General features: G+C 41.0%; 1 protein-coding gene across 4 annotated transcripts in view; it reads right to left on the reverse strand.

Moving 5' to 3' along the window:
• Window positions 1-13,502, reverse strand: part of LOC123997461 (calmodulin-regulated spectrin-associated protein 2-like) — an 84,287-nt gene extending 70,785 nt beyond the window's left edge. For all 4 annotated transcript variants that reach the window (XM_046301728.1, XM_046301726.1, XM_046301727.1 and 1 more), the window contains exons 1-2: window positions 12,895-13,502; window positions 2,453-2,712 (exon numbers count right to left, since the gene is read on the reverse strand). In XM_046301728.1, the coding sequence (XP_046157684.1) occupies window positions 2,453-2,712; window positions 12,895-13,033 (399 nt within the window). In that variant the 5' untranslated portion in view covers window positions 13,034-13,502. The remainder of the gene's footprint in view (window positions 1-2,452; window positions 2,713-12,894) is intronic.
• Window positions 13,503-14,519: the final 1,017 nt, after the last annotated feature.

Consider the following 14,519-nt stretch of genomic DNA (forward strand, 5'->3'; position numbering starts at 1 on the left):
TGTAATCGCTGCCAAAAGTGCTTCAACAAAGAACTGAGTAAAGGGTCTGAATACTTATGTAAATGTGATATCAGTTTATTTATTTATTTATTTGCAAGCATTCTTAAAAACATGTTTTTGCTTTGTCATTATGGGGTATTGTGCCTAGATTGACGAGGGGAAAATTATTTTAATAAATTTTAGAATAAGCCTGTAACCTAACAAAATGTGGAACAAGTCAAGGGCTCTGAATACTTTCCAAAGGTACTGTATGGTGTCTCCTATTGCCCTGGAATAGGTGGCCTTCACTAATATACCCCTTCAACAATGTATACAATTTCTAATTGGTTCAAAATGTATAAACAATGAAACTGGGAATCAAAATGGCATGCCCATATTCCAATATTTCACAATAATACCTTGCGATCAGGAGGGTGGCCTTTTGCATCCCCCCTAATGGTCCAAATGTGGAATCTGTACCCTTACCGATATCATGGACAGTAATGGTTTGAGAAAATTACAAGATTTGAAAGATCCATACACACGACCAGGCAACTCCTTTTTTCTATATTTACAACTTAAGTCAGCTATGCTGACATATTGAGTCCCTTGGGAAACCCAACTACCGAACCATCCAATGATGGGATAGTCACTTCTGTAGTGCCTCGACAAAGCAGCCTATCCTAGTCACTTCTGTAGTGCCTCGACAAAGCAGCCTAGCCTAGTCACTTCTGTAGTGCCTCGACAAAGCAGCCTAGCCTAGTCACTTCTGTAGTGCCTCGACAAAGCAGCCTAGCCTAGTCACTTCTGTAGTGCCTCGACAAAGCAGCCTAGCCTAGTCACTTCTGTAGTGCCTCGACAAAGCAGCCTAGCCTAGTCACTTCTGTAGTGCCTCGACAAAGCAGCCTAGCCTAGTCACTTCTGTAGTGCCTCGACAAAGCAGCCTAGCCTAGTCACTTCTGTAGTGCCTCAACAAAGCAGCCTAGCCTAGTCACTTCTGTAGTGCCTTGACAAAGCAGCCTAGACTAGTCACTTCTGTAGTGCCTCACAAAGCAGCCTAGCCTAGTCACCTCTGTAGTGCCTCGACAAAGCAGCCTAGCCTAGTCACTTCTGTAGTGCCTCGACAAAGCAGCCTAGCCTAGTCACCTCTGTAGTGCCTCGACAAAGCAGCCTAGCCTAGTCACTTCTGTAGTGCCTCGACAAAGCAGCCTAGCCTAGTCACTTCTGTAGTGCCTCGACAAAGCAGCCTAGCCTAGTCACTTCTGTAGTGCCTCGACAAAGCAGCCTAGCCAAGTCACTTCTGTAGTGCCTTGACAAAGCATCACAATAAGAAGCAACATAGAATCTGAATCACAAATGGCACCTTCCCAAAATAGTGCACTACTTTTGACCTGAACCTTAGAGAGAGAACTGAGGGAGAAAGTGGGAGAAAGATACCGAAAGATAAAACAAGGGAATACAGAGAAAAGAGCATTAGAGAGAATATGGGTGGATGGACAAAAAGACAGCCACAGTACTGGGGACAGGGAGAAAAACACTGACAGTCAGACAGGGTTAAAATTCCATATAGACTCTGGAGAGGACCGTAAAAATAGTGGGTCTGGATTTGAAATGATTAGGGGGATGCCCACATTCCCATTCTAATGCTTATGATGGTGTACTGATTCGTTATGGAAGGGAACCCCTGTCAATTAAACCCTGTAGATTGAGACCACACACTGAGAAAACAAAGAGACAAAAGGGAGAGTGGAAGATAGAAAAAGACGCGTGCGCACCCGTGCACACACTTTTCTTTCCCTTACATGCTGACCCCACAGAGTGAGTGCGCCATCGTGCATGTTGATTTTTGTCCACCCACACCACATGATCAGGACATGCAGGTTGAAATATCAAAACGAACTCTGAACCAAATATATTAATTTGGGGACAGGTCGAAAAGCATTAAACATTTATGGCAATTGCTGTTGCTAGCTAATTTGTCCTGGGATATAAACATTGTGTTGTTATTTTACCACCACCGACTGGACCTGGGACGTAAGTTCCTCTTTCAATCACCCACATGGGTACATGCTCCTAAAATCCAATGAGGAGATGGGAGAGGCGCAACTTGCAGTGCGTCAAGTGTCACAAATAGAACCAAGTTCTATTTTAGCGCATGGCTACTCAGACGGTTGTTGACGCGCGTGAGCAGTGTAGGCGCAACGCGGGCGGTGTGGTCAGCATGTTAGGGCGCCTTTTTAGTCATTCAGTTCCTCTTATGTTTGTTGTGTAGTAAATCTTTTTATTTATTTTTTCCTGTAAAAGCACATTGTGTTGCATTCCATGTCTGAAAAGTGCTGTATAAATAAAGCTTGATTTGATTTGATCTGATGTGAAAGAAATCCAGAGTAGCTGTACCCACAACCAAAACAAAGATGGCCACCTAGCCATTATCCCCCACCCCCAAACCATCAATGGAACCCCTCTTTCTTACCATCTGTATGGGCCTCTTGCGGAGGTCACGCTCTGTGACCAGCCTCTCCTGGTCTGTGATGTAGAGGCCCTTCTGAGCCAGGGCCTGGAAGACATCATCGTGGCCAACCAGGGGCTTGGCGGCGTCATTCTTCAGGATGAGGCTCCCGGCTCTACAGTAGAGATCAGCAGACAGCAGCAGGTTGGCCACTGGAGGCTTCAGGTGCTCCTGATCATACTGGTCTGTGTAGAAGGGCTCCTTCAGGTCGGCCGGCACACTGTCTGCATAGGAGAGAGAGGGAGAACGGTTCAAAACGATGAATATGAATACGCAGTTTGTACCAAAGTCAATTTTAATTCATTAACACTTAACAGTATGTGAGAGAGCAAGTAAGGGATGATAGAGGGGAGGAGCTTCAGTTTAAAAGCATGCAGGCCTAAACACAGTGGAAGGTCAGCCTACACCACCTCATATTACCTCCTACTGCATTTTTGTCACATTCCTGATATGATGAGAATCAATCAATTAGTGAATCGAGAAGATCAGCACGTTTGAAAGGGTTATTTGAAGGTTTGATATTTCACTACATGACTGATGGTAACTCAGTGTTTAACTCTGGCAAGTCTACTTCATTCTTCGCCTCATCCAAGGACATGGGCATGATCTCCATAGGATGGAGCACACGGTGCGTTACCATGGAAACTACAGTAGGAGAGGAACCCGATCGATTCATGTGCACTCCATATCTCTCTAGCTCCCAGGGAGCTTCCCTCAGTCTGCTTTATCAAAGAGAAAGAGACGGATAACATAAGAGAGTGTGTGCGCATTTGTGGGGGCAGGCGCACACGAGCTGACAGATACGAGTGGGCCTGATTTCAATAATTCAGCTCCTTATTGTCAGACTTACAGGGTGTTGAGAAAATGGGGAAGGTATAAAAACCAGAGAGACTGAGATTGCTCAAACAGCTACGAAAATAACCAGATTTTCACACCGCTCAAGTGGCTGCACATTAGAACAAACAAAGTGTGGTTAAAAGGAGATAGGCCCCCACCCTGTAATGCTACATGGGGTAACGCTCCCACACACACAGACACATGCATACACACACAGACCGATCTCCGGATATGCAACACACCCATATCAGAAGGAGCAGATTGGTGTTCGTTATGACGAGGGTGTGAAGCCACGGTGACAGAGGCTTTCGCAGCTTCACACTGCTCGTCCCACCCTCAAACCACTCAGCGAATCATTTCAGACAGGCCAAGTCAGCAGCTAATAACAGAAACACGTTATCTGATCAAAGACAAGGTCACCAAAGGGTCCTAGAGGTATACATTTCTATTAACCGTTATTCTATTAACCAGATCACCCTATCAATAATCCTCACCTAAACCATTATGTGGATGAGGAATACATCTGAACTGGTATCAGTGGTTACATTTGGGGCAACTTTGACCTACGCCTTGAGGAGAACGCAACAGAACAAAGGAATAATTGGAGGGATGGTGGGCGTGGCTCCGACAGAGGTGAGGACAGGGCCATGTTCAGTACAAAAACGTTTTGGAACGTTGCAGATAGAAATGCTATGAATAGAGCCAACGTAATTCTTTATTCTAGATGTCAGAGGCATTTTTGTTGTTCTAGATCACATATTTATGCTGAGCACACCCCAGGTTAGGTTTAGTGATGGGGCTAGAGCTCTTCGAGACGATTACACAATAATGCACCCCTTGATCAAAGACTCTACATTGACAAGGGATAGCCTACTCCTCTCTCACTGGGCTTGCCCTTCAAAGAGGACCCAGATAAGAGAGTAAACAGTAGCATTCACAAAGAGGCAAAGAAAAACACCAAAAGGAAATCCATACCTGTCAATAGGTCAATTTTAAGCAAGTCGGAAACAAGTATCAAGTCACTGAGGCCGACTTCGAGTCGAGTCCCAAATCTAACAGGTTACGTTTGAGTCAAGTCCTCAGGTCTCTCGCCTCTCTAACCTCGGTTGGTACAATGCAATTAGTGAGGAGGAGAACTGCCTTATTATGTTCCACACAGGTTACCATTGCAATCAAACCTCAGTACAACACCAAACTCTGAGAGAGAAAAAAATCCTATTCCAAACTCCAGATTAATTTCAATGTGTGTGTGTGTGTGTGTGTGTTTGTGTGTGTTCGTGTGTGTGTGTTAATGTGTTTAATGGCTTATGTGTCTGAAAGTATTCTGAGCCTTGAGCAGTTCCCTGGGATCTGAAGACCAGCTCTGCCTCTCTACCTCTGGGAACGAAAGAGACCGTATTTATGGAATCATCCCATTTCATTCAGACCTAATTAAAAATACATGGAGGATCTGGTTAGAAGTTCATGTACTGTATTCTCTAATATTAGAGCAGCAAAACATAATCTGCTCACTGGCACTGCAGTAGAATTTTCTGCCTGCAGCTTGAATCAAATTGGTCAGAACATTTGGGAAAACTAGTTAAAAGGATGTGTCACTAAAAATACATAATAAGTTTGCATATTAAGTGGTACATTCCTTTACGAGGAAATGTTTGACTGTTCTTTTATGCTAGATGTAGATCTTCAGATGTTGATCTTTATGAATACCAGCTAGATAATATTATCATTTGGTTAGTTAAAGACACAGTGAAGTCCAAAACGAATTATATATAAATATATATACACACACACACACACTACATGACATTCAAGTATGTGGACACCTGCACTTTGAAAATCTCATTCCAAAATCATGGGGATTAATATGGAGTTGGTCCCCCCTTTGCTGCGATAACAGCCTCCACTCTGTATGTTGGAACATTGCCGCGGTGACTTGCTTCCATTCAGCCACAAGAGCATTAGTGAGGTCGGGCACTGATGTTGGGTGATTAGGCCCAGCTCGCAGTCGGTGTTCCAATTCACCCCAAAGGTGTTTGATGGGGTTGAGGTCAGGGCTCTGTTCAGGCCAGTCAAGTTCTTCCACACCGATCACAAAAAAAAAAACATTTCTTATGGACTACGCCTTCTGTCATGCTGAAACAGGAAAAGGCTATCCCCAAACTGTTGCCACAAAGTTGGAAGCACAGAATCGTCTAGAATGTCATTGTATGCTGTAGCGTTAAGATTTCCCTTCACTGGAACTAAGGGGACTAGCCCGAACAATGAAAAACAGCCCCAGACCATTATTACTCCTCCACCAAACTTTACAGTTGGCACTATGCTTTAGGGCAGGTAGTGTTATACTAGCATCTGCCAAACCCAGATTCATCCGTCGGATTGCCAGATTGTGAAGTGTGATTCATCACTCCAGAGAACCCGTTTCCACTGCTCAAGAGTCCAATGGAGGAGAGTTTTACACCACTCCAGCCAACGCTTGTCATGGAATGCCATTTCATGAAGCTCCTGACGAAAAATTATTGTGCTGATTTTGATTTATTGTGCTGATTTTGATTTATTGTGCTGATTTTGCTTCCAGAGGCAGTTTGTAACTCGGTAGTGAGTGTTGCAACTGAGGAAAGAGGATTTTTACACGCTACATGCTTCAGAACTCGGCAGTCCCGTTCTGTGAGCTTGTGTGGCTTACCACTTCATGGCTGAGCCGTTGTTGCTCCTAGACGTTTCCACTTCACAATAACACTTACAGTTGGCCGGGACAGCTCTTTCAGGGCAGAAATTTGACGAACTGACTTGTTGGAAAGGTGGCATCTTATGATAGTGCCACATTGAAAGTCACTGAGATCTTCAGTAAGTCCATTCTACTGCCAATGTTTGTGTATGGAGATTGCACGGCTGTGTGCTCGATTTTACATACAGTTGAAGCCGGAAGTTTACATACACCTTAGCCAAATACATTGAAAGTCCATTTTTCACAATTCCTGACATTTAATCCTAGTAAAAATTCCCTGTTTTAGGTCAGTTAGGATCACCGCTTTATTTTAAGAATGTAAAATGTCAGAATAATAGTAGAGAGAATAATTTCTTTCAGGTTTTATTTCTTCCATCACATTCCCAGTGGGTCAGAAGTTTACATACACTCAATTAGTATTTGGTAGCATTGCCTTTAAATTTAACTTGGGTCAAACATTTTGGGTAGCCTTCCACAATCTTCCCACAATAAGTTGGATGAATTTTGGCCCATTCCTCCTCTCAGAGCTGGTGTAACTGAGTCAGGTTTCTAGGCCTCTGTGCTCGCACACGCTTTTTCAGTTCTACCCACAAATGTTCTATAGGATGAGGTCAGGGCTTTGTGATGGCCACTCCAATACCTTGACTTTGTTGTCCTTAAGATGTTTTGCCACAACTTTGGAAGTATGCTTGGGGTCAATGTCCATTTGGAAGACCCATTTGCGACCAAGCTGTAACTTGGTCTTGAGATGTTGCTTCAATATATCCACATAATTGTCCTCCCTCATGATGCCATCTATTTTGTGAAGTGCACCAGTCCCTCCTGCAGCAAAGTACCCCCACAACATTGATGCTGCCACCCCCGTGCTTCATGGTTGGGATGGTGCTCATCGGCTTGCAAGCCTCCCCCTTTTTCCTCCAAACATAACGATGGTCATTATGGCCAAACAGTTCCATTTTGTTTCATCAGACCAGAGGACATACGATCTTTGTCCCCATGTGCAGTCGCAAACCGTAGTTTGGCTTTTTTATGTGGGTTTTGGAGCAGTGGCTTTTTCCTTGCTGAGTGGCCTTTCAGGTTATGTCGATATAGGACTCGTTTGACTGTGGATATAGAAACTTTTGTACACGTTATCTCCAGTATCTTCACAAGGTCCTTTGCTGTTGTTCTGGGATTGATTTGCACTTTTCGCCCCAAAGTACGTTCATCTCTAGGAGACAGAACATGTCTCCTTCCTGAGCGTTATGACGGGTGCGTGGTCCCATGGTGTTTATACTTGCGTACTATTGTTTGTACAGATGAACGTGGTACCTTCAGGCATTTGGAAATTGCTCCCAAGGATGAACCAGACTTGTGGAGGTCTCCAATTGTTTTTCTGAGGTTTTGGCTGATTTCTTTTGATTTTCCCATGATGCCCTGAGTTTGAAGGTAGGCCTTGAAATACATCCACAGGTACACCTCCAATTGACTCAAATGATGTCAATTAGCCTATCAGAAGCTTCTAAAGCCATGACATCATTTTCTGGAATTTTCCAAGCTGTTTAAAGGCACAGTCAACTTAGTGTATGTAAACTTCTGACCCACTGGAATTGTGATACAGTGAATTATAAGTGAAATAATCTGTCTGTAAACAATTGTTGGAAAAATTACCTGTGTCATGCACAAAGTAGATGTCCTATCCGACTTGCCAAAACTATAGTTTGTTAACATGAAATTTGTGGAGTGGTTGAAAAACAAATTTGAATGACTCCAACCTAAGTGTATGTAAACTTCCCGAATTCAACTGTACCTGTCAGCAACGGGTATGGCTTAAATTGCTGAATCCACTCATTTGAACAGGTTCCACATACTTTTGTGTATATATCAAATATATTTCTAAACTGTGGTTGGAATAATACGGTGACATCACCAGGCATTAAATTAGTTAATAGACCAATAAGAAAGAGAGTTCCAAACCTCTCTGCCAATAAGAGCTGGTTTTCAGTTCTCTTCACCACTCAGACCACTCCCAGACAGTCATAGCAAAATACTTGCTATAGAAATGACTATTTGCTAAGAAGCCATTTTAGTCTATTTTTCATCATTTTAATTGAAAACAATCACAGTTAAGTGTTACCCAGAAATGATTTGCTATTGAGATAAAAAATAAAAAAATGTCTGCATTGGAACTTTAAAGGAATACAAAACAGATGTCTTGTTGAGGTTCAGTGCTAGTTTCAAAGCACATTGGTTTTAGAAGGGCTTATACTCCACGCAAGTCTCCCAAAAGCAGACATCTGGATGTATTTGTTCCAGATTTCATGATTATTCTAAAGATCTAATTTAACTGTACTATATATAAGAATACGAATATGTATATAGTGTGTAAATAGTATTTTTGTTTTCGCTTGGTATCTTTCCTATTCATAACTATTATTGTATTTTTGATTTTGAGTGTAATGTAATGTCTTAATGTTGTTCTTGTCTATTACTTTCTGTACTTTTTCATGTATTTGTACGTTGTATGTGGACCCCAGGAAGAGTAGCTGCTGCATGTGCAGTAGCTAATGGGGATCCTAATGAACTAAACCTTAAAGCTTTACACGCAACCTAGCAAGGCTCAAACCACGCCCACCTGAGAATGCAGCTCTGTTCAGCTTTCATTTGGCCTAGAAGTGGATAATCCACATGTCAACTACTTGTCACTTCACTGATTGATTTCAATTAGAAACAGACTATATTCATACGATTAATTGTGCAAACCACCTTTTCTCTTGGACTCTACTATCGGGGAAAAGTGTGACACGATGTCTCAAAAGGATGGGGATATAATTGGAAATCGTAGACATGGGACTAAAAGGTTTTTTCAAAGTTGATTTAACGATGGGGATTAAATGCACTGACACGGCAACTACGTGAAAAGAGAGAAGAGAAAACGGTCTAGTAAGTGTTCCCCTTCATTGGATATAACATTTTCTTGTTTGATTAGATTAAAGTAAACAGTCACCACTCAGAAAAGAAAGCCAACACGAAAAATCCATATATCTATCTTTTTATCTTTCCCCTATTCTCAAATAAATATGCATTGGTTAATTCTAAAGTGATATATGTTTGTTCACAACAGGTGGATACTATTTTGGCACAAAACATTTTTCTCCTCAATCATAAGTAATGTTGCACATCTTTGGGAGAAAGCCAAAAAGTTGATGGGAGATTGGTAGGGGGCGGTTACAAATTCTATTGGGTTTGGTACCTTAGAAAGAGCTGATTGGATAGAGAGTAATTTAATGCAAATGGCTTCAATTCTGCCTATATGTATATGCAAATTAGGGTAACACTACTTGACACCCAGCGTCATAACACACTATGACATGGTCATAACCATGTCAAAATATGTCATAACAGCTGACCTAACTTATCATAATATGGTCATAACACTGTCATGACCCATATATTTACACCTGTTGTGACATATATTGTGTTATTTTATGGCTGGTTTTGACACCTACATGATACTATCAAAACCCACATTTATGCAAATGTGTTTTTTCCCTGCCAAGAAGTTTCCTTTCATTTGAAAGTTTGTGTAACGGCGTTCTTCGTTTGTTGAAAGAGAGTCGGACCGAAATGCAGCGTGGTGGTTACTCATGTCTTTAATGAATGAATCGCAGTACATGAAATAACTGATACAGATACAAAACAACAAAACGGATCGTGAAACCTAATTACAGCCTATCTGGTGAAACTACACAGAGACAGGAACAATCACCCACGAAATACAAAGTGAAACCCAGGCTACCTAAATACGGTTCCCAATCAGAGACAACGAGAATCACCTGACTCTGATTGAGAACCGCCTCAGGCAGCCAAGCCTATACAACACCCCTACTCAGCCGCAATCCCAATAACTACAAAACCCCAATACGAAATACAACAAAATAAACCCATGTCACACCCTGGCCTGACCAAATAATAAACGAAAACACAAAATACTAAGACCAAGGCGTGACAGTTTGTTTTTCTTAAATCCTTTGTTGTTGTTGTAATTCATTCTTTTACAGTCATGTTTTTTTTCTATCATATTTTATAACTTGTAGAAAATGCCCTTTCTGACACCACGAAGAAGCATTATGACCACCATATAAGCCAGATAGGCCTATCACATACATGCCCTTAAGTCAGTCATCAGTCAAAAGAGCATTGGGGTAGGTGCATGTCTGACATCAATGTGTAAGCAATTACAATGATAATTGAATTTGGAACATTTCAGAAAATGTTATATAACATAAACATACTGTTGAGAAGTAGGCTGTGGTGTAATGGAATGTTTTGCCTTGTGTGGTAGGTTTTGTGGGTGTTGACACTCTAATGTATCTGGGGCGGCAGGTAGCCTAGCGGTTAGAGCATTGTGGGCCAGTAACCGAAAGGTTGCTGGATCGACTCCCCGAGCTGACAAGGTAAAAATCTGTTGTTCTGCCCCTGAACGAGGCAGTTAATTGTAAATAAGAATTTGTTCTTAACTGACTTGCCTAAATAAAGGTTACATTTTTTTAAAATGTACATGTACATTTCAGAAAATGTTTTACAGAAATGTTATATAAGAAGGTTTTGTGGGTTTTGACACTTATGTAGAAGTCAAAATCGGACATAAAATACCATAATATATCTCACAACAGGTCTAAATATGTGTCATGACAGTGTTATGACCAGGTTATATCAGGTGTTATGACATTATGACATGGTTATGACAGTGTGTTACCAATTAGTTGTTATTTTCAACCAGTCTCAACATCAACAGTGACGAAGCGACTCCGGGATGCTGGCCTTCTAGGCAAAGTTGCAAAGAAAAAGCCATATCTCACTGGACAAACAAAGAAAATATTATGATGGGCAAAAGAACACAGACACTGGACAGAGGAACTCTGCCCAGCACCCGGAGTCGCCTCTTCACTGTTGACGTTGAGACTGGTGTTTTGCAGATACTATTTAATAAAGCTGCCAGTTGAGGACTTGTGAGGCATCTGTTTCTCAAACTAGACACTCTAATGTACTTGTCCTCTTGCTCAGTTGTGCACCGGGACCTCCCACTCCTCTTTCTATTCTTTCTGTTCTGTGAAGGAAGTAGTACACAGCATTGTACGAGAACTTCAGTTTTTGGCAATTTCTCGCGTGGAATAGCTTTCATTTCTCAGAACAAGAATAGACTGTCGAGTTGCAGAAGAAAGTTCTTTGTTTCTGGCCATTTTGAGCATGTAATCGAACCCACAAATGCTGATGCTCCAGATACTCTAATTGAGGTAAAACAGTAAATCTGGTCATAGATTATGCATGCATGTATGAACTACACATTGAATCATCCAGCCTAAAACAGGAGGTTTAAATAAAATGTATTGTCTTTAAAACACAATTATATAATTGTCTAGCATCAGTGACCTGATGTGTACTGTACTACTTTGTTACCTCTATCAAAGTAATCTCTGCATCCGGTATATGCCCTTCAATTTAGTAAACAGTCGGCTTGAGTACACTGAGTACAGCACAATCCTGAGCCTCTGGCAAACTGCTGGCATTACCAAAAACAAAACAAAACAAAACCAAGGATCAAAACAGCTCAAAGAAGTATACGATAGGAATTACTTTTATATCAGAACATGTGCTGTTATAACTGCTTTCAAAAGTCAGGTATTGTCCCCTAGACTACCAGGCTTATAGCAATACCACATGCCTTGGAATGAAACTCAAGGTGCAGTAACTAAAATGCATCGCAAAGACCCCTAGGGCAACTTTCCCAGACACAGATTAAGCTTTGCCTAAAATGCACTTTCAGTGCAGAATCTCCTACTATTGAACATGCCTTTTAGTCCAGGGCTACTCTCAATTTGTGTCCGGGATACCAGCTCCTAAGCAGGCTACAACTTGACCGGCTCAAAGCTACATTCCACATTATTGAGCTGGGCATTGCCGCACAGATGAGTCAGAAGCTCTCTATTCTTTTCTTCAGTGACCATTGAGACTCAATGGTTTACAGCAACGGACTGGGGTGGAAAACATTTGGGCTGCGATGATTCACATCAGTCTGTCTGCCCCCCTAAAGATTGACAGAGGTTTGGGTTCTGGTTGGAGTTTATATAACAAATAACTTATTTGGGCATACCTCCACATTAATAAAACTGTTGTCTTTATTGAAGAACCTATTGGTTATCCAAACGTGACTCCTATTACTCTTCTAATACTTTGAACTATATGAAACAGTACTATTTCATTACTATTATGTAATATGAGCCACATTTGCCAACTGTAAGCTTACTGATAACCATGGTACAACAATAACCATGTGATAATGAATGTAACTCCATTATGCCCATCTAGATTTGATTTTATGGAGTGGGCCTGTCATACTCAGGGTCACAGCTCTCAAGCAAGGAGACATCCACAATCTGTTGAGATTGATGAGATCATTTGTGGCATCCCTTCACAACGTAATGTTTACAGTCCACTGCAACTGAACTAGATAGGAAATTATCATGCAACAGTTATTTTTCTTAGCATAGGTCTCTTTGGGAATTATGTATGTGTGTTTGTTATGGAAGGATATTCTCCTCTTGTGTATTCTAAATAAAGTGATTCAACATATATTTATATAAATACTACATACATATCCATTGTACAACAATGTACATACACATATTGTAATATACATACAATAATTGTACAGAAATATATTGCAAGCTTGAATGGTCTGTGTGTGATGTTATGTATAGCTGAGCGATAATATCGCAGGGAAGACTAGCCAAATTGTTGACCAATGTGTTTGAAAAACAATTCAAAGGTAATTATTGACAAAATACATTTTTAAACCACCTACCTGTCACAAATGCTTTGGCCACTAGCCATGTGAGGCTACAGCAGATTTTTGCTCGTGAAAAATCATAACGATCAAAAGACTTTATTGCGGGAACAATAAAGGTATTTTTTAATTCCTTTGCGTCCGTCACTTCACCCATTATAACACCCTGAGTGTCAATACCAGCCGTCGGAAACCCAAAGGTTACTATGTAGCAATAGAAGTCGATGACATCCCACCAAAGGAATTTAATGCACCAAACTTGACTTGATTTGCAGCCTTCAATGCCTACGTCAATTTACAATTCGTTGGAGGAGACATGGATAATTGACTGCAAGCCATCGGTAAGGTATAGTCTAACTCCTTTGAGTCAATATGAATCGTGGAAGCAGTGCCTCTCCTTGTATTTTTCATCCATACTGCTGCTACCATTTGAAATGGAGCTCGCTGAATAGCTGTCAACCAATTTCTGAATCTCAAAGAGAAATACGCATATTTTCTTCAGATAGAGAGGAAAAAACATTCCCATTATTCAGTCTTTGTTCTTTCACCTTCCTTTACATGTTCCCCTTTGGATAGCTTTTTCCCCCACTATTCAATCTCTGCTCTTCTTCGCTTGTTACGGTTTTCCTGCCGCACTGTGGCAATAAAAGAGCTGCACTATTGCGCGTGCGCATACCACCCAGCCACTTCTGCACCACATGCAAAAGAGGAAAGCATGCCTTTACAACAGAGTGTAAATAAAACAGAATGTACGCATGCACAGTTTGAATTGTTTGGATAAAATGCTGTGTCTGCGTATATGTAGAATGCACCCCTGGAATATAACAATTGTAACTTTCAGCAATGAGATGGATTATTTAAGTGTGTCTTAGTAAGGAGTTATTCTCATAAATAGATGGTTCTAATAAATAGATTAATTTGCCTAACATTTTGTGGTAGGTTGGCTATGTATTGTCAGTTGCAAGTATACACAGTATGATTGATGCATCACTCCTTTATTATAGGGATTTGCAGTCCTAATATTCACCATAGATAACATTTACATTACATTTAAGTCATTTAGCAGACGCTCTTATCCAGAGCGACTTACAAATTGGTAAGAGGCTTGTTGAATTCGACATTGACTAACTGAAATCATGTTGTGCAGCTTTATGTTAACATGTCAATTTGCTTCGGGCATGTTTGTAAATTCGATTTTTTTTAAAGCTACAAATCCAACATGCAGAAGCCTACTTGTTTCCTGTCATGAGAATATTTGGCCTGAACTACATTACCCAGGATGCACTTAACTGGAGACGTCATCAACATTAGTCTGCGTTCTGAGTTGGTGGAGAGTGGACAAGATACAGTACATCAGGTATTCCCAAACTGGGTTACCGCAATACCATCGGGGTTACGCCAAATAAAAATGTGGTTCACATTTTTTTTTTTTAGACCAGGAAATTATAGGGTTCATTTATTTTTATTTGTTCACATTTCAAACAGTCCATTTATATTTTGACATGTTTCTAAAGGACTGTAATGGAACCTTTCGAATTTTTGCCTGGACGAAATGCTCGCGCCTCATGAAGATGGATTACTGGGCTGAACACGCTAACAACAAGTGGCTATTTGGACATAAATGATTGAACTTTATGGAACAA

Source organism: Oncorhynchus gorbuscha, linkage group LG15, assembly GCF_021184085.1.
Source record: "Oncorhynchus gorbuscha isolate QuinsamMale2020 ecotype Even-year linkage group LG15, OgorEven_v1.0, whole genome shotgun sequence".
NCBI classification, from domain to species: domain Eukaryota; kingdom Metazoa; phylum Chordata; class Actinopteri; order Salmoniformes; family Salmonidae; genus Oncorhynchus; species Oncorhynchus gorbuscha.